Source organism: Pungitius pungitius, chromosome 1 (assembly GCF_949316345.1).
Source record: "Pungitius pungitius chromosome 1, fPunPun2.1, whole genome shotgun sequence".
NCBI lineage: Eukaryota > Metazoa > Chordata > Actinopteri > Perciformes > Gasterosteidae > Pungitius > Pungitius pungitius.
Genome location: NC_084900.1, coordinates 21,652,803 through 21,672,319, shown reverse-complemented (window position 1 = coordinate 21,672,319; position 19,517 = coordinate 21,652,803). Strand labels below are relative to the sequence as shown.

The 19,517-nt window shown below is 43.4% G+C and overlaps 4 protein-coding genes across 7 annotated transcripts in view; 3 read left to right on the top strand and 1 right to left on the bottom strand.

The window, feature by feature from the left end:
• The first annotated feature begins 1,591 nt into the window (after nt 1-1,591).
• Nucleotides 1,592-9,032, top strand: sars1 (seryl-tRNA synthetase 1). Its single transcript, XM_037479491.2, has 11 exons — nt 1,592-1,824; nt 2,797-2,867; nt 2,984-3,064; nt 3,179-3,337; nt 4,432-4,575; nt 4,930-5,085; nt 5,711-5,932; nt 6,004-6,133; nt 7,848-8,005; nt 8,088-8,217; nt 8,397-9,032. Exons 1-11 carry the CDS (start codon nt 1,689-1,691, stop codon nt 8,552-8,554), a joined length of 1,545 nt encoding a protein of 514 aa, XP_037335388.2. The 5' UTR covers nt 1,592-1,688; the 3' UTR covers nt 8,555-9,032.
• Nucleotides 9,033-9,167: 135 nt separating this feature from the next.
• Nucleotides 9,168-11,074, top strand: LOC119222681 (PTB domain-containing engulfment adapter protein 1-like). The gene is made up of 7 exons (XM_037479492.2): nt 9,168-9,650; nt 9,731-9,807; nt 9,893-9,964; nt 10,052-10,150; nt 10,271-10,408; nt 10,711-10,815; nt 10,926-11,074. The coding sequence occupies exons 2-7, from the start codon at nt 9,760-9,762 to the stop codon at nt 10,986-10,988; spliced, it is 525 nt and encodes a 174-aa protein (XP_037335389.1). The 5' UTR covers nt 9,168-9,650; nt 9,731-9,759; the 3' UTR covers nt 10,989-11,074.
• A 496-nt stretch (nt 11,075-11,570) lies between these two features.
• On the top strand, nt 11,571-16,054 carry tmem106c (transmembrane protein 106C). The gene is made up of 8 exons (XM_037478154.2): nt 11,571-11,729; nt 11,972-12,236; nt 12,445-12,508; nt 13,216-13,375; nt 13,652-13,792; nt 14,219-14,268; nt 14,467-14,517; nt 15,140-16,054. Exons 2-8 carry the CDS (start codon nt 12,035-12,037, stop codon nt 15,339-15,341), a joined length of 870 nt encoding a protein of 289 aa, XP_037334051.1. The 5' UTR covers nt 11,571-11,729; nt 11,972-12,034; the 3' UTR covers nt 15,342-16,054.
• tns2a (tensin 2a) overlaps nt 16,048-19,517 on the bottom strand; it is a 43,860-nt gene continuing 40,390 nt past the window's right edge. For all 4 annotated transcript variants that reach the window (XM_037478153.2, XM_062563144.1, XM_062563140.1 and 1 more), the window contains one exon: nt 16,048-19,257. In XM_037478153.2, coding sequence (XP_037334050.2) covers nt 19,119-19,257 — 139 coding nt within the window. In that variant the 3' untranslated portion in view covers nt 16,048-19,118. The remainder of the gene's footprint in view (nt 19,258-19,517) is intronic.

Sequence of the window (19,517 nt, the reverse complement as noted above, 5' to 3'; positions counted from 1 at the left end):
TGCCGAGATGTCAGGTCGGTTTTGGCACAGCCACTAAACGGATCATCTTACTTTCTCGATTGCATTTGTGCATGAAAACAGACTGAAGTGTACAGTGTGACATCGACAAGGCTGTTTTTTTGACTTCACAAAACAAGAGCACTTTAATAATGTGTAATAGTAAAAGACTATTTTAGGTGGAAACGTCAAGATTAATGGATGATTAGAAAACCCTTGTGCACTATGTTAGCACAGCTGAAAACAGCACTGCTGGTGAAGGAAGCGCTAAAACGAGCCTTCCTATGAGCTTGTTGAGTATCTGGAGCGTCACCTTTATTGCTTTGATTATACTCAAGATGGCCAGAAAAAGAGAACTTTCACGTGAAACACGCCAGTCTATTCTTGTTCTTAGAAATAAAGGCCTCAACTGGCAGCTTCATGTAATGGTACCCACAAAACTACAGTGACGAGGCAACTCCCGGATGCTGGCCCTCTAGGCAGAGGGGCAAAGAAAAAGCCATATCGGAGACTGCCCCATAAAAAAGAAAAGATTGATATGGGCAAAAAGAACACAGACATTGGACAGAGGAAGATTGTAAAAAAATGTGTTATAGACAGACAAACCAAAGTTTGAGGTGTTTGGATCACACAGAAGAACATTTGTGAGACGAAGAACAGGTGAAAAGATGCTGGCAGAGACGCCATCTGTCAACCACGGTGGAGGCAATGTGATGGTCTGGGAAGGCTATCACTTCATTTTGCAACGCCATGCATACCTTGTGGACGGCACTTGATTGGAGGCAATTCCCTCCTACAACAGGACAATAACCCAAAGCACACCTCCAAATTATGCAAGAACTATTTAGGGAAGGAGCAGGCAGCTGGTATGCTGTCTGTACAGGAGTGGCCAGAACAGCCACCACATCTCAACCCCATTAAATACTGCTTTGTCTTAACCGCCAGCTCACTTGTCTCCGGGCTATCGGCTCAATCTCTGAGCCAAGACGTGGCAGTAGAATACAATCTTCAGAACAATATTAAACTCCAGGCTCCATCTTGTGGAGAGAAGGTTAACCGCAGATATAAATTCTCAACAAAAAGGCGGTTGAAGAGTTGTTAGCCAACCCTAATAACATCCTAAGCGACCCATCCTGTTGGTCCCGAACCAGTTAATCACTACTGTAAACTTTGATTGATCCAAAAGGTCAATGTGTGTCCACATTTTTGGGAGGTCCTTCCCCCAATGCCCCCGAACCAAAATATGGATACTGTATATGAGGCGATTCAATTCAAGCCTGACCGAGGACAAAAGAACATTTTGTGCTGATGGAAGCAGTAGTTTGATAATTTATCAATACGAAAATATAACAAATACAACTATAACTTTAACCATTCAAATGTAAAGCCTATTAGGGAATTCTCAATCTAAAGCTAAACTTGAAACATCAACCGTTGCTTGATGATTGTCCTTCTGAAGATGGCGCTTTGACGAACTGTACATTTTAAATTAAATTTCTACTTCATTTGAGTAAAATAGCATTGTGTTTCAAGGGACGTATTCATTTCCTCATAATTAAATTATTTTTTATAATTTACATGTCAGATTGAGATGACGGTTTTGGTGAGCTGAGGAGCGTCACCGGCTGGAGGACTCGGGTCAATGCTTCAGGTCATTGTGAGCGCAGACTGACACACAGCGTGGACTGAAAATGGTGCTCGACTTGGACCAGTTCCGCTCCGACAAAGGTGGCGACCCAGAAACTATCCGTGAGGTCCAAAGGAAGAGGTTTAAAGATGTGACGCTCGTCGACAAACTGGTCGCCGCAGATACGGAATGGAGAAAATGTGAGCGCCCTAACATTTCTGTTGTTTCAGCCATGGTGGCTAACGTTAGCACAGTGGCTAATGCTGCTAGCGTAGCTCAAGCCGAACTCCTTTCAGAAATCTGACGTTTTCATTTTTAACACGCAAAAACAACTGTTTGTTACATCCCACCCGGGGCGGTAGAAGGCTTCAAGAATTTATAGGAAAGGGTATTATATTCGGGACCGTTAGAATGTAAGAATAACGTACGAAAATGTATTTTCTATACGAATTGCTGGTTCTGAATGACTGCCCTGGCAGTAACACAGGGTGACGGCTCGCTCAATACACTGCAGTCGACTGCGAAACATTTCAGAACATGTAACTAGTGAAATACTTTGTGCTGCTTGGTGCATCACATGTATGCCGTATTTACCACTTCTTACTATTTTAACAGGGGGTGGATGAATTGACTCAATTATCGAGTCATTGTTAGTAGCGTTGGCAGATATGTATAGCCAGATTTGAACGAGGTTTGGAATGAAGCTCTCACTGACCACACGGCTAATGTTAGCCCAGCCGGCAGCCTCTAAGAATTCAAATGAACCGTGTGGTTATTCTCCACGATGTGAACTTGAGGGACTTGATGTCACGCTTTTAATGGATAGAATCCAACCCCCAGTTAATAACACATCGTGTTTAATGGAAGAGATGATCCAGCAGGTCGGCCAATGCTGGAGTTAGCTTAGCGACGCCGGGTAGCAACGTGCAAACTGATGCAATCACAGCCTGCAACACGTAAGGCCAACCTCGCCCTGCATCATAGGCACATGATTTCATCCATTCATTTGTTGCCAATGTTAAACTGACGATGGTAGCGTGTTTACCAATTTTTTCAACAATTTTGACAGCGACAACTGTCACCAGTCATGTATTTATACACACACACACACGCACACATGCACACACCCACCCACCCATGCACTGACTGACTTTTATTGAATCGCCTAACAGGCCGCTTCACCGCAGACAACCTGAACAAAGCTAAGAACCTCTGCAGCAAGAGCATTGGGGAGAAAATGAAGGTATGGAAACATATGGAAAAGAAAAAAAGCAGAGAATTAGTTGTTGTTTCTTCAATATAAAGGGTTTTTAGTGTCTACTAACCAGTCCTAAGATGGAGTTTTGAACTTGGTTGCAGAGAAAGGAGCCGGTTGGCGAGGATGAGTCCCTACCAGAAGAAGCCCAGAACGTGGAGTCGCTAACAGCTGAAGTGCTCTCGGTATGACAGGTTCTTACACTAAGCCGCTTACCCCCACCTGCATTGTCTGGGATTTTTCTGCATTTTGCTACAAACGCACAGAAAGGTCTGAGTCTTTTTCTTCTCCCATGTCAGCCCCTGACGGTGACCCAGATCAAGAAAGTGCGTCAGTTGGTGGACGAGGCGGTGGAGAAAAGCGACGGCGAGAGGATAAAGCTGGAAGCGGAGCGCTTTGAGTACCTGAGGGAGATCGGCAACCTTCTGCACCCGTCTGTACCTATCAGCAACGATGAAGTGAGTGGTGTCACACCGTCGGCTTTTAGTAGGAGCCCTTCATGTGACTCCAAATCCATCAGCGCATCAATTGAAGGGATCTTTACCAATGAATTGAATCAGATAACAAATTGTTCAGCAATTATCAGGACATATCGAACCTGAATATAATTCATTCAAACCAATTCATTTTATTTTATATAGCCGAAAGTCACAAATTAAGCAGTCATTATCTACTTCACATTGTGTGTTGATAGTTTTTGGTACGAGGGAGAAACATTGGGACAGCTCTCGTGTTTTTGAGGTTATTAATGAAACTTGAAACATCTTTGTATGTTTCGTCTTGCATAAACCAACTGTTATACTGTGTCTTGTGATTATTGATCCTTTTTTTAACATGGACAGCTCTAAGGTTACTGTTTACGGTCTGTATGCTAGCTAAACATCCCCGTTGAAGACTATATCTTCAAATGTAGCATAACTCTTTTTTTTCTACTGGCCTCAGCAACGGTTTGAGTGACAGATGTTTTATCCCATCATCGCCCAATGATTAAACTACTTTGTTGTGGTTTTTCTACATGTTCTGTTATTGGCTTTTTACTTTACTGTACAGTAACGAGTGTAGTGGTCAGTAATCTTGATGTTCACTTCCTCTGTCCATGGTGCCCTCTGCTGTCCTCTTCAGAGAAGGCACTCCAGCATGGTGATACAGTACTACACACATTGGAGCCCATCAATGCTAACAACAAGGGTTAAATGATGGTTTGTGGTCATTATGCAACAACACGGATGCACCACAAAATTCTGTTTTAGTCCATTTTCTACACAAACCAGTCTTAAGCAGAATATGTAGAGCAACACAACATGAGCATTGTGATGTCAACAGAGTCCACGTCCTCTCCCCCAATCCACCTATCTTATTCTTTCTACAGCTTAGCATCAGATTGGGGAGTAGCGTCAGACGCACGCTAGGTTATCTTGGAGTCTATAATGGCCTCTCGGGCAGTTTGGTTGTTTTTTTAATAAATGACTCATTTAATATTTTGTGCTCCATGTTGACTCTGCCATTTGATTAGTTTTCTTAACTTAATGTGTTTTGTTTTTCCTTCCGACAGGACGCTGACAACAAGGTGGAGCGTACCTGGGGCGACTGCAGCGTCCAGAAGAAGTACTCCCATGTGGACCTGGTGGTCATGATCGATGGCTTTGATGGAGAGAGGGGAGCAGTTGTGGCTGGGAGCAGAGGTTACTTTCTGAAGGTGAGTACAAATTTAAATGTCAATATTTCAACAAAATATCCCGTTTCTGACTTTAAACCTTGGTCACGCATGGTGTGTTCAAAGACAAGCTGACATTCTAACAGCAATAGCGGTCTTTTAGTTGCTAGTTTTGATGTCGTTCTGGGGATTGTTTAAAGAAAACATGTTCTTCAATACTGCTGGCTGGTTGTGGGGTTCTGAGGCAACACACACACACACACACACACACACTAATATATATATAAGTGCATCACTGCAGACGGAAAACTGCGTAGAAGGAAAATGAACCTCCATAAAGTAAGCGTTGTGTTGTGCAAATAAAGAAGTTGTTCTGCCCTCCTCCGTTTTGGTCAGGGTCCCCTGGTGTTCCTGGAGCAGGCTCTCATCACTTACGCCTTGAGGTTACTCCACGGCAAGAACTACACCATGCTCTACACGCCCTTCTTCATGAGGAAGGAGGTCATGCAGGAAGTCGCCCAGCTCAGCCAGTTTGATGATGAGCTTTACAAGGTACAAAGAGACTTTTACCAAGTTCATTCTGATTGCTTTCTCTCACAGAGGGATATTCTAGGCTTCAGATACAACTGCTAATGAAATGCCATCACTTTAGGTAGCTTGGAAATTGAACACCAGGTACCTGGAAGCCATTGTTTTAGAATGAGATGTTCACTTATGGTTGTGAAGTGTGGAATTTCCACCCGACGCTTAAAAGAAAAACATACATAGAGTGCTGTGTGATGTGGAAATGCACTTATTGTACGTTGCTTTGGATAAAAGCGTCAGCTAAATGACATGTAATGTAATGTGTCCTTTTCAGATTTCAGCCACAGTAGAAGTTCCCTTAAATGTGCATGATAGCATAAAATATTATTTAGTTGTATTTATTGTCAAAGATGACACCTCAGGTGAATGTAATGTAAAATTCAAATTCCTTAAATATGAAAATTAAGCGTGATCATAATATGTGCTCGTTTCAAAGTATGTAAACATTAGATGTAACACTTTTTTTTTTAATGATTTATATATGGTCTGTATGTAGGAGCTGTCGAAGTGGAGATCTCGGTCTGAAAATAAACTCATTCAGAGCAACTGCTCCTATCCCTCAACCCCTTTGTACTCTTTTTGTTTATCCAAGGTGATCGGCAAGGGCAGCGAGAAGGCTGACGACAACTCCGTCGACGAGAAGTACCTCATTGCCACCTCGGAGCAGCCCATCGCCGCCTTCCTGAGAGACGAGTGGCTCAAGCCTGAGGACCTGCCCATCCGCTATGCCGGCTTCTCCACCTGCTTCAGGCAGGAAGTGGGCTCCCACGGCCGGGACACCCGCGGGATCTTCAGGGTCCACCAGTTTGAGAAGGTGGGCGGGGTTTCCTGTGACTTTTCGGGCCAACGTTGCGATCAATGACTGACGGCAGAGTCTCTCTGCAGATCGAGCAGTTTGTCTACGCCTCGCCGCACGATGGCAAATCGTGGGAGATGTTCGACGAGATGATCGGGACGGCAGAAGAGTTCTACCAGACGCTAGGAATTCCTTATCGCATCGTCAACATTGTCTCTGGTGGGTTGTCCACGCACACGCACAACCCCTCATAATGTCAATGATGTGAGGGGGGGGGGTTACCACTTAAGATTTGGGATTACAGTGGTTGTATTTCATAACGCCACCCAAAGAATTCTCTTGAATGTGAGAGCATCCTCACGATGAATGGGAGTTATGAGGACGATGAGGTTATGGACATATTTAATGGACTGTGAAGAAAAACGATACTGTTCAAACAAGTAGTTATTTGGAAATGACAATATCTAATCGGGGCCTCAATTTTCTCGACGTTTAACACCTTGCAAATAAAACCTCCTCCTCAGCAGATGCCATGTTCCAGAAAACACTTTGCTGTTATAGTAACACAGGTCAACAGTCTTATTTTGTTCATACCTCAAAACTGGGCTAAAATCCGCCTGATACAAAGTGATTGAATGAATGAAAGAGCGCTGTTTATTGGCTGGCTGCTATCAGATGGAGGAGCCTGTGAAAGAAACTCAGTTTCTTGAAGAAAACCTGCTCCCAACCAGATTAGGTTCACAGGCACAGTTACCATAGCGACTGACCTCTCTTTCTGAAACAGACAACCCAGAGTTTCCCTCATCTAAGGGTTAACAAACTCTGAGATTCCACTAAACCTGCTTCTTGAAACGGATCCCAAGAGCTGTATAAACTAGGGCTGTCAACATAAACGTGGTTATCTATACAATTGATGTAGCCGGGATTATAACAAAAATGAATATTTTTACCTAGTTAACGTACCTTTTGTTCGTTTACTTAAGTGGAAACAAAACGGCCGCCAGCTGCAGTCAGTTAGATCAGAGAAAGCAAGACCGTAGCTCAAGATGGAGAGAGCGTTTTGCTTTGGAAGTAAAACAAACACAACTGTGTAAAGAAAGGGGAGTGAGTAGCAAACGGACAGCTTAAAGCACAGCTATGATAAGTTATCTGGAAGTGTTACTAGTTCAACATGTTCCACCTGTTGGAATTCTGCCTTCAAGATGATCAAACATGTGTAGCTTTGTTTAAATTAACTAACGATAAACAGAGTCTAAAATACACATTTTCTAAAGTGATTACTCATTAGATTTAGTCTTTAGAAGAAAAAAAACATTTATTAAAAACAACATTCACCAATCTCCATTAATGAATTTCAAATGTGTGTGATTAATTCTTTTTTTAATCTATTGACAGCCCTAGTAAAAAACAAATCGCTTTGTTTGTTTTCTCCGACGGTTCTTTATGGCCTCCTTTCCAATCCAGAGTAAACCCAAAGAAACCAGATCCTGTAAAAAGAATATTGAATTAAATTCTGATTTGATTTGACCAAAACCAGAAGTCACTTAAAACCTGTTGGGAAACTTTGAACTGAGAATAGCTTTTTATCTACATATTGTACAAGGAGCCCTCTACTTGATCTGGGTGTGACATTAAAAAGTACAATAGTACAAGGCATCATTTAAACATTTTATGTTATTTAGATATTAACATTACTTGAAATCACATTTGCACAAAGCGTAATGAATGTTATTCACAATGGGACCAATCATTGATAAGTTGTTATTACAGCATATGCAATGTCAATAAAAATGTTTTTCTGCTGAGGCACTGAGGTGACCTTTGAACAGCTGCTTTTCAAGCAGTTTGCTTCTCACCTTCTCTGCTGCTTTGAGGTCAGCAGAGAGAAACTCGTGTTAGCGGCTCACAGCCATGCCGCTCTACGTCTGCTCAGGTGCCCTGAATCACGCCGCCAGCAAGAAGCTGGACCTGGAGGCCTGGTTCCCCGGCTCCGGGGCCTTCAGGGAGCTGGTCTCCTGCTCCAACTGCTTGGACTACCAGGCCCGGCGCCTCCGGATCCGCTACGGTCAGACAAAGAAGATGATGGACAAGGTGGGGTGCGCAGCTCCATGAGCCCAGCATACTGGAGAGGCTCCAGCTTCACTAAACACGCCTCCTCTCTGTGTCTCTACAGGCGGAGTACGTGCACATGTTGAACGCCACCATGTGCGCCACCACACGCGTGATGTGCGCCATCCTGGAGAACTACCAAACCGAGGAAGGCATCGTCATTCCAGAGATGCTCCAGCCATTCATGCCTCCTGGTAAGCTGTGCCGAAAGGGTTTCACAGCTGGTGTGTGTTGGCGGAGGAGGAGGGTTAACTAAATTTGTCAGTCAGTGTTTGGTGGAATTTTTAAAATATATGATATATGGATAATTTGTGTACTTTAATTTACACTTTTGAAGGCTTACATTTATATTTAAGATATTTTTCCCCTCCAGGTATGACAGAGATCATAAAGTTTGTGAAGCCAGCGCCCATTGACCAGGAGATGTCTAAGAAAGCCAAGAAGAAGAACGATGGAGGGAAGAAGAAGCAGGGGGCGGGAGACCAGAACCTTCCCGTCGCTATGGAGACCATGTCGGTCAACGACTCTTAGGCAGCATGCACGCGCTGACCGTGCCGCTTCGTCATGCCGATAGCCCCCCTCCTGTGTGCTGACGCTGGGTCAGTTTCGCTGGTTGTGTCCTCGCATGATGGAGGAGAGCACAGTCACATCTGCGTCTATCTGAATGGATGGTGTTCATCTCAGCTGCTCCGCCCCACATTCACACAGAGTGCTCTGAGAAGGGCCTGGCTGTCCCTCCCTGTGTCTGTCCCTCCCTCTGCTCCTTTCTCACCTCCCCAGGGACCCACTGACTCAAACCAATGGGGCAGTTAGATTTGGGCTTCACTTAGTTGCAGTAGTTCTTAATCCTTGTATGTTATAAATACATTTTTGTCTGCATTAAATCCATAATGCTTTTCCATGCTCATGATTGAGACATTCTATGAACTCGTTGATATGAAGATATACATATATATGATCGACTATTGAGGAAGTGGAACTTATAAAACAAATAAAAGTTCAAATTGAAGACTTTTTTGGGGGGGGGGGTTCTTCCTGTGAATCTGCAGCACACGTCCTTTTGTGCAGTGTTTAAAGTGACTGAATTACCTGAAGTATGCCAGAAAGCTCACAAATGACAGTGGCAGCTTTACATGATGGATCAAAGCACCAGACTGCAGAAAATAAGTCGTGTTGGGCAAAAAGAGTGGTCTCCAGTTAAAGACCCATAACGGGTCTTCATCACAAGCAATAGTTCTTTTATTTTAGACTCCAGGTCCAGATTGTACAAAACATTAAATACATACAAATTCACAAGTAGAGTACATAGACCAATGAATGCCTTAAGACTATGTCTCCACAGCTTGGACTGGCATTTCAATTGAATCATCATGATCAAGATGGTTAAAGTGGCCTTACTTTGGTGAAAAATGTTTCTGTAAAACCAATACCCTTTAAATTCATACAACATGTAACTTTGCAATGTAGAAATTCAAACAAGTAATAAATACCAGCCTCGTAAACATCTGACTGATAAAAACACAATAAGGAAGCCAGGAGTTACTCATTAATCCTAACAGACTACGCCCTTAAGTTTCCAACCCAATAAAAAGGCCATTCACTCTGGGGAAAGTACGTGTGCACACAGGTAAGATGAATCTACATTAGCTCTCTCAAAACAGGTAGGAATCCATTAATGTCATGGTTCATCTTCACCTCCGCCTGCAGGGTTCGGTTAGGAACCCAACGTGATCAAAATGAGCGACACCTCGGAGGACGATAATGAAATCTCCTTTCCGGTGAAGGTAAATGGTTTTTTGTCGGCTCATCATGGCTGTGTGTGCGCGTCTTCCTGTGACTTTGATGCTCAGCCTTTATTCTCCAAACTAGTTCCTCGGCCGAGTTGAGGTGGTGCGCCCCGATGGACTGCAGGTCCTGTCCGAAGCGGCTGAGAGGTTAAAGGTCAGCCACTACCGCTCACGTTACATCATTTCCACGTAGAGGTCCCTTAGTGTGGGGGGGGGAACTAACATTGGCTCTTGTCCCCAGATGCCACAGGGGGACATGTCGCAAAATGCAGCGAAGAAGAACAAGGTGCTGCTGTTCCTGTCGCGCGGCGGAGTGGACGTGTTGGAAAAGAAGACCAAGGTGCGTGAGGAGGTGAAGACTCCCAGCTTGTGGGGGCTTGACCCCACAAGGGGGAGTTGATTGACACTTTCCTCTGCGCTCATCCATCTGGATGCTCTTTTGTCCTCCCCCCCCCCCCAGTTCATGCTGTACTCGTGTCCCCTGTCCACGGTGTCCTTCTGTGCCGTCCTGCCTTCCTCGCCCAAAGTCTTTGGGTTCGTGGCCCGCCACCCCGCGGCCCACGTGCATCACTGTTATGTGTTCCAGAGCCGCGCGCTGGTAAGTCGTCCCGATGCCATCTCTTACTACTTGAGAATGAAATATTTTTATTTCACATTTTCAGAAAACCCAAAGGTGAATTCATAACAGAACCAAAATGTTTTGTTGTGACAAAGAAGTATGGGCTCCAAACATTCCATCACAGAAAAATAAGAGTTTTTATTCCGGTTACATATTTGATGGCGTAAATGTCAGCATACAGGTGCACTCAAATTAAAGGGCCTGCCGAGCTTGTTGTTCTCTTATCTGAGGATGTCACATATTTTTGGGAGTTATTGATTTTGGAAGTGTGAATGTCTCAGTCTCACGTGCTGGTCTCGGGTATCGGGGAGGCCTTCCGAGCTTCGAGAAAGGAGGAGCGCGTTGGTGGGGGAAGAGACCTGATTGTGGAGGCCCTGCGACATAAGGTCACTTCTGCTTTGCCTTCCATGTGACACTCGGGTCACATTTCATCTTTCATTTCTTGGTTCTCACTTATCTTCATTCTTCTTATTCTTTTTTCTCTTTTTTTTTCCAGAACAAAATGCTGCAAAGAGAGAATGCTGAGCTGAAAGACAAACTAGCCAACTCCAAACAATAATATATGCTGTGGAATATATGCACACATACACACCAAACACAGAAAATCCTGTTAACCCTCACAATAAATAATACTAATAACAATAAATCCTGATGTTGTGTTGTTATTACTTTTTATGTCAACTAAATGTTGGTGCGTTCTTGTGCTTTTTGGAAGAACTAAAGAAAATTCCACTATGTTTATATAGTGTGCATACACAAATATGATATTTGAATATATTAAATACATTTGTAGTCCATCTTGTTCCAAAAACACAGTTTACGACATGAACTAGGATTCATTTTGGTCACTGACTTGATTTCAGTTCATTAGGTTAGGGAAAAGGTAAGTGAGCACAATTAGGTTTTAATAATAATAATAATATGTTTTATTTATATTGCGCTTTAATATAATAGGTTTTATTCTGAACTTATTATTTACCGCACAATAAGAAAATGGTGGAATACAACTCTTAGGTCTACTATTTTAAAATGAATATATGTATATATAGGATGCAAGCTGCCGTTAATCATCCCAGAAGAAGAAATAGATTAGAAGGTAGTACGCAGTTGTACGTGAAGGCAACACGCAGCTGTACGTGAAAGCAGCACGCAGCTGTAAGTGAAAGCAGCACGCAGCTGTAAGTGAAAGCAGCACGCAGTGGTACGTGAAGGCAGCACAACATAAACCCATGACGGAGGGCACAACGTGTACGCAGGTGTAAACTTCGGGATGGAAACGTTGAGCTGTTTGGTGTAAAATGTAAGTAAAGTTTGTGTAATTTAACCTAGACACCGTCACAGAAGTCTACCCGGTAACGTGGAGAAGAGTTCTTCTAGCGGACTAGCTAGCATAGCCGCGAACGAACAACACCGAAGTAACGCTAACTTTGCATTTAGACTCCGTCAGCTCGTTGGTTAGCGGCGGACACAGGGGAGCGTTCACTAAAGCCCGCAGCTGGTCCTCTCGCTCCTGAGTCACTATGCCGACTCCCTGTCATTCAGATTCACACCGCCCGGGTAGTCGGTGGAAAACCGGCTTGGCCGTTCGGGCGCTGAGGCTCCGCCATGGGGATCCGGTTTTCCCGTAGCGGCAGCAGCCTGTCGCTCCTCCCGGGGAGGCAGCGCTCCGAGCCGAGAGATTCGGACGACGACTCTTTGGACGGCCTGGTCCGACGGGAGGACATCGCTCAGTTCCCCTACGTGGAGTTCACCGGCAGGGACAGCATAACGTGTCCAACGTGCCAAGGCACCGGGCGGATACCCTCGGGTGAGTAGGACCGGCGAACAACGTGGACTCAAAGACCGGTGGTTAAACTTCAAACCACGCATAACATGTGTGGGAACTTAATGTTAAACGCATGTTACATTTCTGGCTCCAAGTGTTAATTCTTTTTATTTCTATTTTTGTTGCTTGAATATTTGACAAGGGGACGTTAATCAATATGGCGCGTGACCCCGTATCTCTCCTCCGATAGGTCAAGTAAATGAGCTGGTCGCATTGATCCCGTACAGCGACCAGAGGCTGCGGCCCCAAAGGACGTGAGTGACCTCCCTGGCTTTAGAAAGCTCATTATGGATGCGCGCTGACGTCAGAGCTCGCGGCAGTAGGCAAGCAGCTGGCGAGCTGAGTGGGCGGGGCCACAATTCGTGAGAACACCTGTAGTTGTTAGAGGTCCACTGCACTAAAGCGATTAAAAAAATAAATAATCATTTGTAGTAGACAACAGACCTTGTTGGACTTTTTAGTAGTTTTTGGGGAGCGGGCGCAAGGACTACAACTTGTAAATGGGACTTTAAAGAGGGTTCATGATTCAGCCATTGTTCATTTAAAATCCCCTGACCTTAAGGTGGGGATGAAAGACCCTCAAAATAATTCAACAAGTGTAGAAGTAGTGGCTATTGTGGGGTTAAAACCTTGCTCCGAACATGCGGTCTTGCAGTCAAAAGGAAAATCCAGCTCAAATAAAATAATGTACTTTAATAACCAACAGAAGCAGGTACAAATATAAAATAAGAACGATGCTCTCGTTTCATATTCTGGAACAGAGACACTATTCTCCTGACCATGATCATTAAATCGCTTGCCCTCTTAATGAATAATGTTCTTTTCAGTACTATAGAATGTTGTCATTTACAATATGTAATATTTGTGCAGTCCTTCTTAAGTTGAGTTAATTCATGTCGCTCAGTAACTCCAAGTTCAGGCCCGTAAGCGAGACGGAACCTCCTGCTTTTGTCTGTCGTAGGAAGCTGTACGTGGTCCTGTCGGTGGTGTTGTGCCTCCTTGCTTCCTCGCTCGTGGCCTTCTTCCTGTTCCCTCGATCCGTGGTGGTGGTGGATGATGGGATACACTCTGTGACGGTGCGCCTCAACCCCGCCACCATGAATGTCCTCATGAACATGACGGTAGGGGGTTGTTTTTTTTGTCCTCACTTTGAAAGTTCTTCTGTACTAAGCAGCTCGATCCCAGCTGATAAGATTAAGGAGATCAATTGAGAAAACCTCTCAGCCGCTATATTGATGAGTGATTCCAGCTCCAATACCACACGCTTGTAAAAAGGTTCTCTTCACATGTGCAGATTCAGTTTTTATTTTCTTCAAACAAAAAAATAATTGGTGTTTTTCTACAGTTAAACTGATTTAGGGTTATGTATGTATATGAATTGGTCTTTATCCCCCCAGAGCACCCTGAACCTCAGCAATCCAAACTTCTTCTCGGTGCTGGTGCAGAGTGTGAGCTGTCAGGTCCTCTACATGAAGACGGTGATCGGCACCCAGCAGCTGGACAGCGTCACCACCATCCTGCCGCTGGGTCACAGTCAGGTAAAAAGCCGTGTGACTTAGTGTGCACGGGCTCCTCTGTGTGCAGCGCGGGCTCCATGTGGACTGTCCTGCTCAAAGTCGCATGTACACCGGCAACATACCGACAGTCGGTGAAAGTACATCCGCCCTGTTGCTTGCGTGTTTTCCTGTGTTTCCCTAATTACTTTACCGGGTTATCGTCTTTTTATTTGAACTCTGTTGAGTTAAAACAAAACCGTTTGACTTGACACTGCAGTATCCAGCTGATGGAGGAAAAACCCCACTGTCTTTGTCTTTGACCCCTTTCTAAACCTCTCTGTGTGGAATGACGGACAGCCGTCGACAGATTACTGAAGTATTAAGAGCCGTTGTTTTGGTGTGACCTCTGACAGTAAAGCTCCCGCTAGCCCCCCAGGGGTGACCCCTTGTGCTTTGTGTCCCCTGCAGGTCAACTACACTGTCAGCGTGGAGATTGGGAGCAGCGCGCCCTACGTCTAGTGAGTGTCTCCACCCAAACCTGCCTCCACTCAGCTTATTCTAGTTGCATCACAGAAAGACACAACCCTTTTCCACATTTTCCTTTTCCATAACCCCCAACTGCTCCCTGTGAACCTTTACAGCACCACGCTGCTCTGTGTGGGATGGGTCAAAGGCAGAGAATAATCCAATCAAACCTTTTCTGTTTGTTTCTTCAGTGCCTTCTGCGCCATGCCCATTAAGGTCCACAACATCGTCGTATACATGCAGTAAGTAGAAAGTATTTCATTTCATTTTGTATAGCCCAATATTGCAAATTACCAGCTTTCCTCAGAGGGCTTTACAGTCTGTACACATCCTCTGTCCAGAAGCCCTGACATCGGCACAGGAAAAACTCCCCAAAAAATAAACTCTTCCTTGGGGAAAAATGACTGAATGAACCAAAAGGAGTACTGGCAGCAAAGTAAAAGAATTGTGCCTGTTAGCTTCTCTGAGGTTTATTCATTTTCTTTCTCTGAGAAAAGGATGTGTCTTTAGATAATCCCGGGCCCACTGTTTGTCATTTTTCAAAATATGAACTACAATGCACAATAATCACTTACAAAATCTGCAATGTAACTACAGCTGTTAGATGAGCATGGTGATAAACGAGTGAAATGTAGAAGTAGGAAGAGACAGACCTCGAGGGCTTATCGTCAGTCACCACAGCGTGACCACACAAGCCACTTCCTGTAAGCTGCTCCGGTGCCTCTGGAGTGCATTTATGTAGTTTGGGCACAAAGAAATTCACAAGCTGCAGCTTTTCCTCACTAGTTATTAAATAACACACACACAGGTTGTCCTGCTTTGTGATGAATGTGCTGACCTCTCCGTCTCGCTGCTCTCTTCCAGGACCACGGTGAAAACGTCCTACATGGTGCGAACGTCCCAGAACAGCCTGGAGGCCTACCGCTACATCGACTGTGGCTCCAACTCCACGCGCCACCGGATCGCCGGCCCCAACCGGCAGCTCCTACTGTCAGAAGGGCCCTCGCCTCTTCTGCTCCCCGGAGGTCAGGGACACCACGGAGCACCAAGCGCTGCTTTGCTGTGAGCTCACTCCATTGCAGGGAAGATAAACGCCAACTTATGATGTCGTAAAGGCTTTTAATTTTGGTGTTTCTTTTAAATCTGCACATTGGTTACCATCCGACAAGGCAGCACATATTAGGGGCTTATTTCAGTTGCATTATGGGGGCTGATGTCCACAACAAGCTTAACAAAGGTTGGTTCAGCGACACTGCAGAGGGCCCTTTTGTTTAAGACGACCTTCACATTCCTGCTCTCAGCTCTAACTGCATTTGCCTGAGCGACGTTTCTCCAAACCCCCTCCGCTCTTCAACGGCTGCTGACGTGTTGTTTTTGCAGTAATATTTAACAACATTTATCATATCGCAGTCATCCCATCGAGTCTAAGCACGCTGGTTTTAGATCCCATGTGTCAAAAGGTGATTTGACGTGTGTGTGTTGCGTGTGTATATATATATATTTCTATTTCTATAAAGGGATAGTTTGTAAATTTGGGAACATGTATTTTTAACCAGGGGTTTTAAAAGCATAGTTTATATTGTTATGCAATTAAAGGGACATGTGAATAAATAAAACTAATTAACTTCATTGCCTGTTTCTTCCAATTACTGCTGTAATTTAGCATTGCATCAATTGATTGCTGGAGAAAGCAAATATCTCATTGTGAGTACAAATCACTCTCTGCAGCCCTTACCCATGTCGGCCCAAAATAAGCACCGACCCAAAAGCACTTCCGGTACCACATTTCAGTTTAATTTTTTTTTTTTGCATACAAAATATCATGTTCTTTTCAAACTTACAAATGTTTAGTTTTACATACGTCCTATAGCTGCATGTGAAAAATATATTACTACATAATACAGATCGACGAGAACATAACAATATATCATTGCTGTAATACAAGTACTATATATTTTTTTAAAAATTTTATTCCAAATGTAATAACAGTAAATAAATGCAATAAGTACAAAAATATAGCTGGATAAAAAGCTTATTAATACAAGAGTGCTTGGTCTTTGGTTAAGTAGGTGTGTCGTCAGGCCACCGCCCTGTTAGCGTGTGCGTTTTATTATCAATTTGGACACCAAACATTTATTGGCAAAAGTGTTCTCGAACGTCCACTACGTCTAGCTTTTCCTGTTTCACATACATTTGTTTAAAAACAAAAACTGACTTGAATGTTTCCCTTACACAACATTATCCTAATTATTATTTTCCGTATATACTCTCGCACACGTTAAGAGTTAAAGCTCACGTTCCTGTTCGCTCTCAGAGAACTGTGTCTCTTTCCCGCTCCGATTATTAGTTTTTCTCCATTGGTTTGGCTCATTTTTTGAAACAGAAATGACATTCTCAAAACAACATGGACAAACCTCCAAACGACTTAGCAGTTTCTCAATACAGAATTGAATTTCTCATTCATTTGGTTAAATTGTAAATGTCTAAGTACATGTCTCAATGTCTCAGTACATCTTTGCAAATGATTAAGTACATGTAGCCTACGTTTAGCACAATTTCCAAGTGAATAGATCTTGTTGATCTAAACTGATTGTTGATTCTTAGTCTAATTGTTTTTCGCTCCAAAACGTCTCAGCGTATTTTCATTGTATAAGTCATCACATGCACAATAGTCTGTTCAATTGTCAAAATTACTCAAGAACATTATACCATGAATAACATTTGATAAATTCACAGTATTACAACAATTGACAGTCAGGTGAAACTAGAACTTTATTTTATCTATTCTTTGACCGGCTTTATTTACAGTACTGTAGTATGCATATAATTTACATTGGTTTTTGTTTCTGTGTTTATTTTACAGTATATTATGCTGCTTTTTACTTTGATGTATGGAAGTTATTTTATGTTTGTGAATGATAATTGCAATTACAATTTCCGGTAGTATGAGTGCAATGTGTGATGTCAAACCTTGGAGGCTAATCTTACCCTAAAATCCTATTTTATTCTGTTAGCTAGACAAAAAAAACAGTACAGTAACCATTGTCAATGAAGGACTGGGCTAAGACTGGTGGACATGAGGGATTTCAATGGTCCTCTGCCATAGTGACAAAACAACTAAACATTTTGACCTGCAGTGTTTAAACAATGACAAATGGACTTTTCATTTTGGGGGCACTGACTGTTTGTATGAGAAAAGGAATTCGTTGTGACTGATGAGTTGTCTGTTTTGGGAGAGATATGACCTTTTGCAGGTGTGCCATAGTGTTTTGCTAAACCATCTAGGTTATTTTGGCAAATGTATTTAAAGCTTTGAGAATGTCGTTTTTTCGAGAGATAGATGAGCCACAGCAATCGAGAAGGAAGTTTTCATTTTGGGGGCACTGACTATTTTTATGAGAAAATGATTTGGTTTTGAAGCTTGAGTTAACTGTTTTGGGTGAGATATGACCTTTTGAAGGTGATCTATGTAGTTGTGCTGAACCATATAGGCTATTTTACCAAATGCATTAAGAGCTTTGAGAATGTAATTTCTGTTTCAAGAATTGAGCCAAACCAATAGAGAAAAACTGTAAATGTACTTCAGTTAAAAGAAAACAACAAAGCCTGATTGTCGACTGTGATTAAATGCGCTTACACACTTCAATAAAAAGGCGAGTGGCTGTAAATGCTGCTGCACGCATCATATATATACCCCAACATCTGTACACAGGAACTAAATAACAAACTATAAACACCGTGTTTAGAGGCAGCCGTTATGTGGAACTCTTTAAAGCTGCTTTCTGGCACTTGTGTCATCTGTACTTTGATGCTAAAGCTGTCTTTAACAGGTAGGTCTGCGCTGACGGGCTTCCAGCTGTGCGTCCCTCTGGAGGACTGCGGTCATGAAGCCTGAGAGTTTGGTTGACCTTTTAAAGAACTTACTGTTGCAAGCAGTGTGCTCTAAATTGGGTCAAACTACTTCCTCATGCTGGGATGCGTAATGCAAAATGGGACCGGATGTAGAACATCATCTTGGTATTTCTTATAAACCTTAACCATCTATGTATGTATGTATGTATATGTTTTTCATGATTAACCCTACAACACTAAAACAGGAACAATACAACCCCCCCCCCCCTCTGTGTTCTTTAACGAGCTTAAAACAATTAACTCTGTGGTCTACCTGAGTCGGTGTGGTTCGGTCAGATCACATGCAAACTGTACTACATCCGTCATGGGAGATACCTTTAACGTTTATCCACCTTTAACGATACCATTGCTCCCAGTAAGCAGCTGGTTTAGAAAATGTGCTCTTTGGGCGGTTTTAATGTGACACCCACGTGGTAAAGTAATAAAAAAAAAAATGCTTACTGAGGCCAATCTCACCAGAATGTTAAGATCTATGATTAATTGAGCTTATTAACGGTGTGCAAAATAAATACGGATCCATACGTGTCATAAGTCTGGTGATGAGGCACTAAAAGCCATGTTTCGACAGGTGATCAGACGGAAGGGAGCATGACCCGTAAAACTGAATCTCTTCATTTCCTCTTTGTGATAAGAGGGTCCTGGTATATCTGTCGGGGTTTTTTTGTTCTCGGAAAGCCACTGTGGCAGATTCTTCCTTCCTTGGAGAGGTTCTGAAACCTTACGTCATGGCTTTGTTTTCGTTTTTTACTGCACTATATCAGAACACATTTGAGTGTTTTATCCAAGTAGGGAGTGGGAAATTGAACCAACAAAAGGATCAGTAGGTCTCATGGCCTTCGCGCCAGCCAATGGACAAAGAGTCCCGGCCGAGGCCCAACATGAGGCCCAACATGAGGCCCAGGAGCTGCGCAGGCCTCCTCCCTGCCTCCCTCTACCGACGCTGTGACAACATGACCTTGTTGATGAAGTTGACGATGGCGGTGGCGGGCTGCTCGGGGTCCAGCTCAGCAAACAGGTGGCAGACGTTCTCAGCCAAGCTGCCCGGCTTCTTGGCCACGAAACCAAACACTCTGAGAGCGGGGGAGAAGGAGAGAGAAAAAAGGATACAAGTCAGTGAGCATGAGAGGAAGCTCTGGTAAGGCGGGAGGGAAATAAAATGGGGATCCTTTTTCCAGGTGTGATCAACTCACAGTACAAATCAGGAGAGCAAGATACTTAGATCAAATATAGAAAATGGATCTTTTCTTTTTGAGGGTTGACTACAATGAAACCAGTATTAATGTTAAATCATGCCGGAATTTATTTAGCCAAGGCTCACACGCAACCTGAT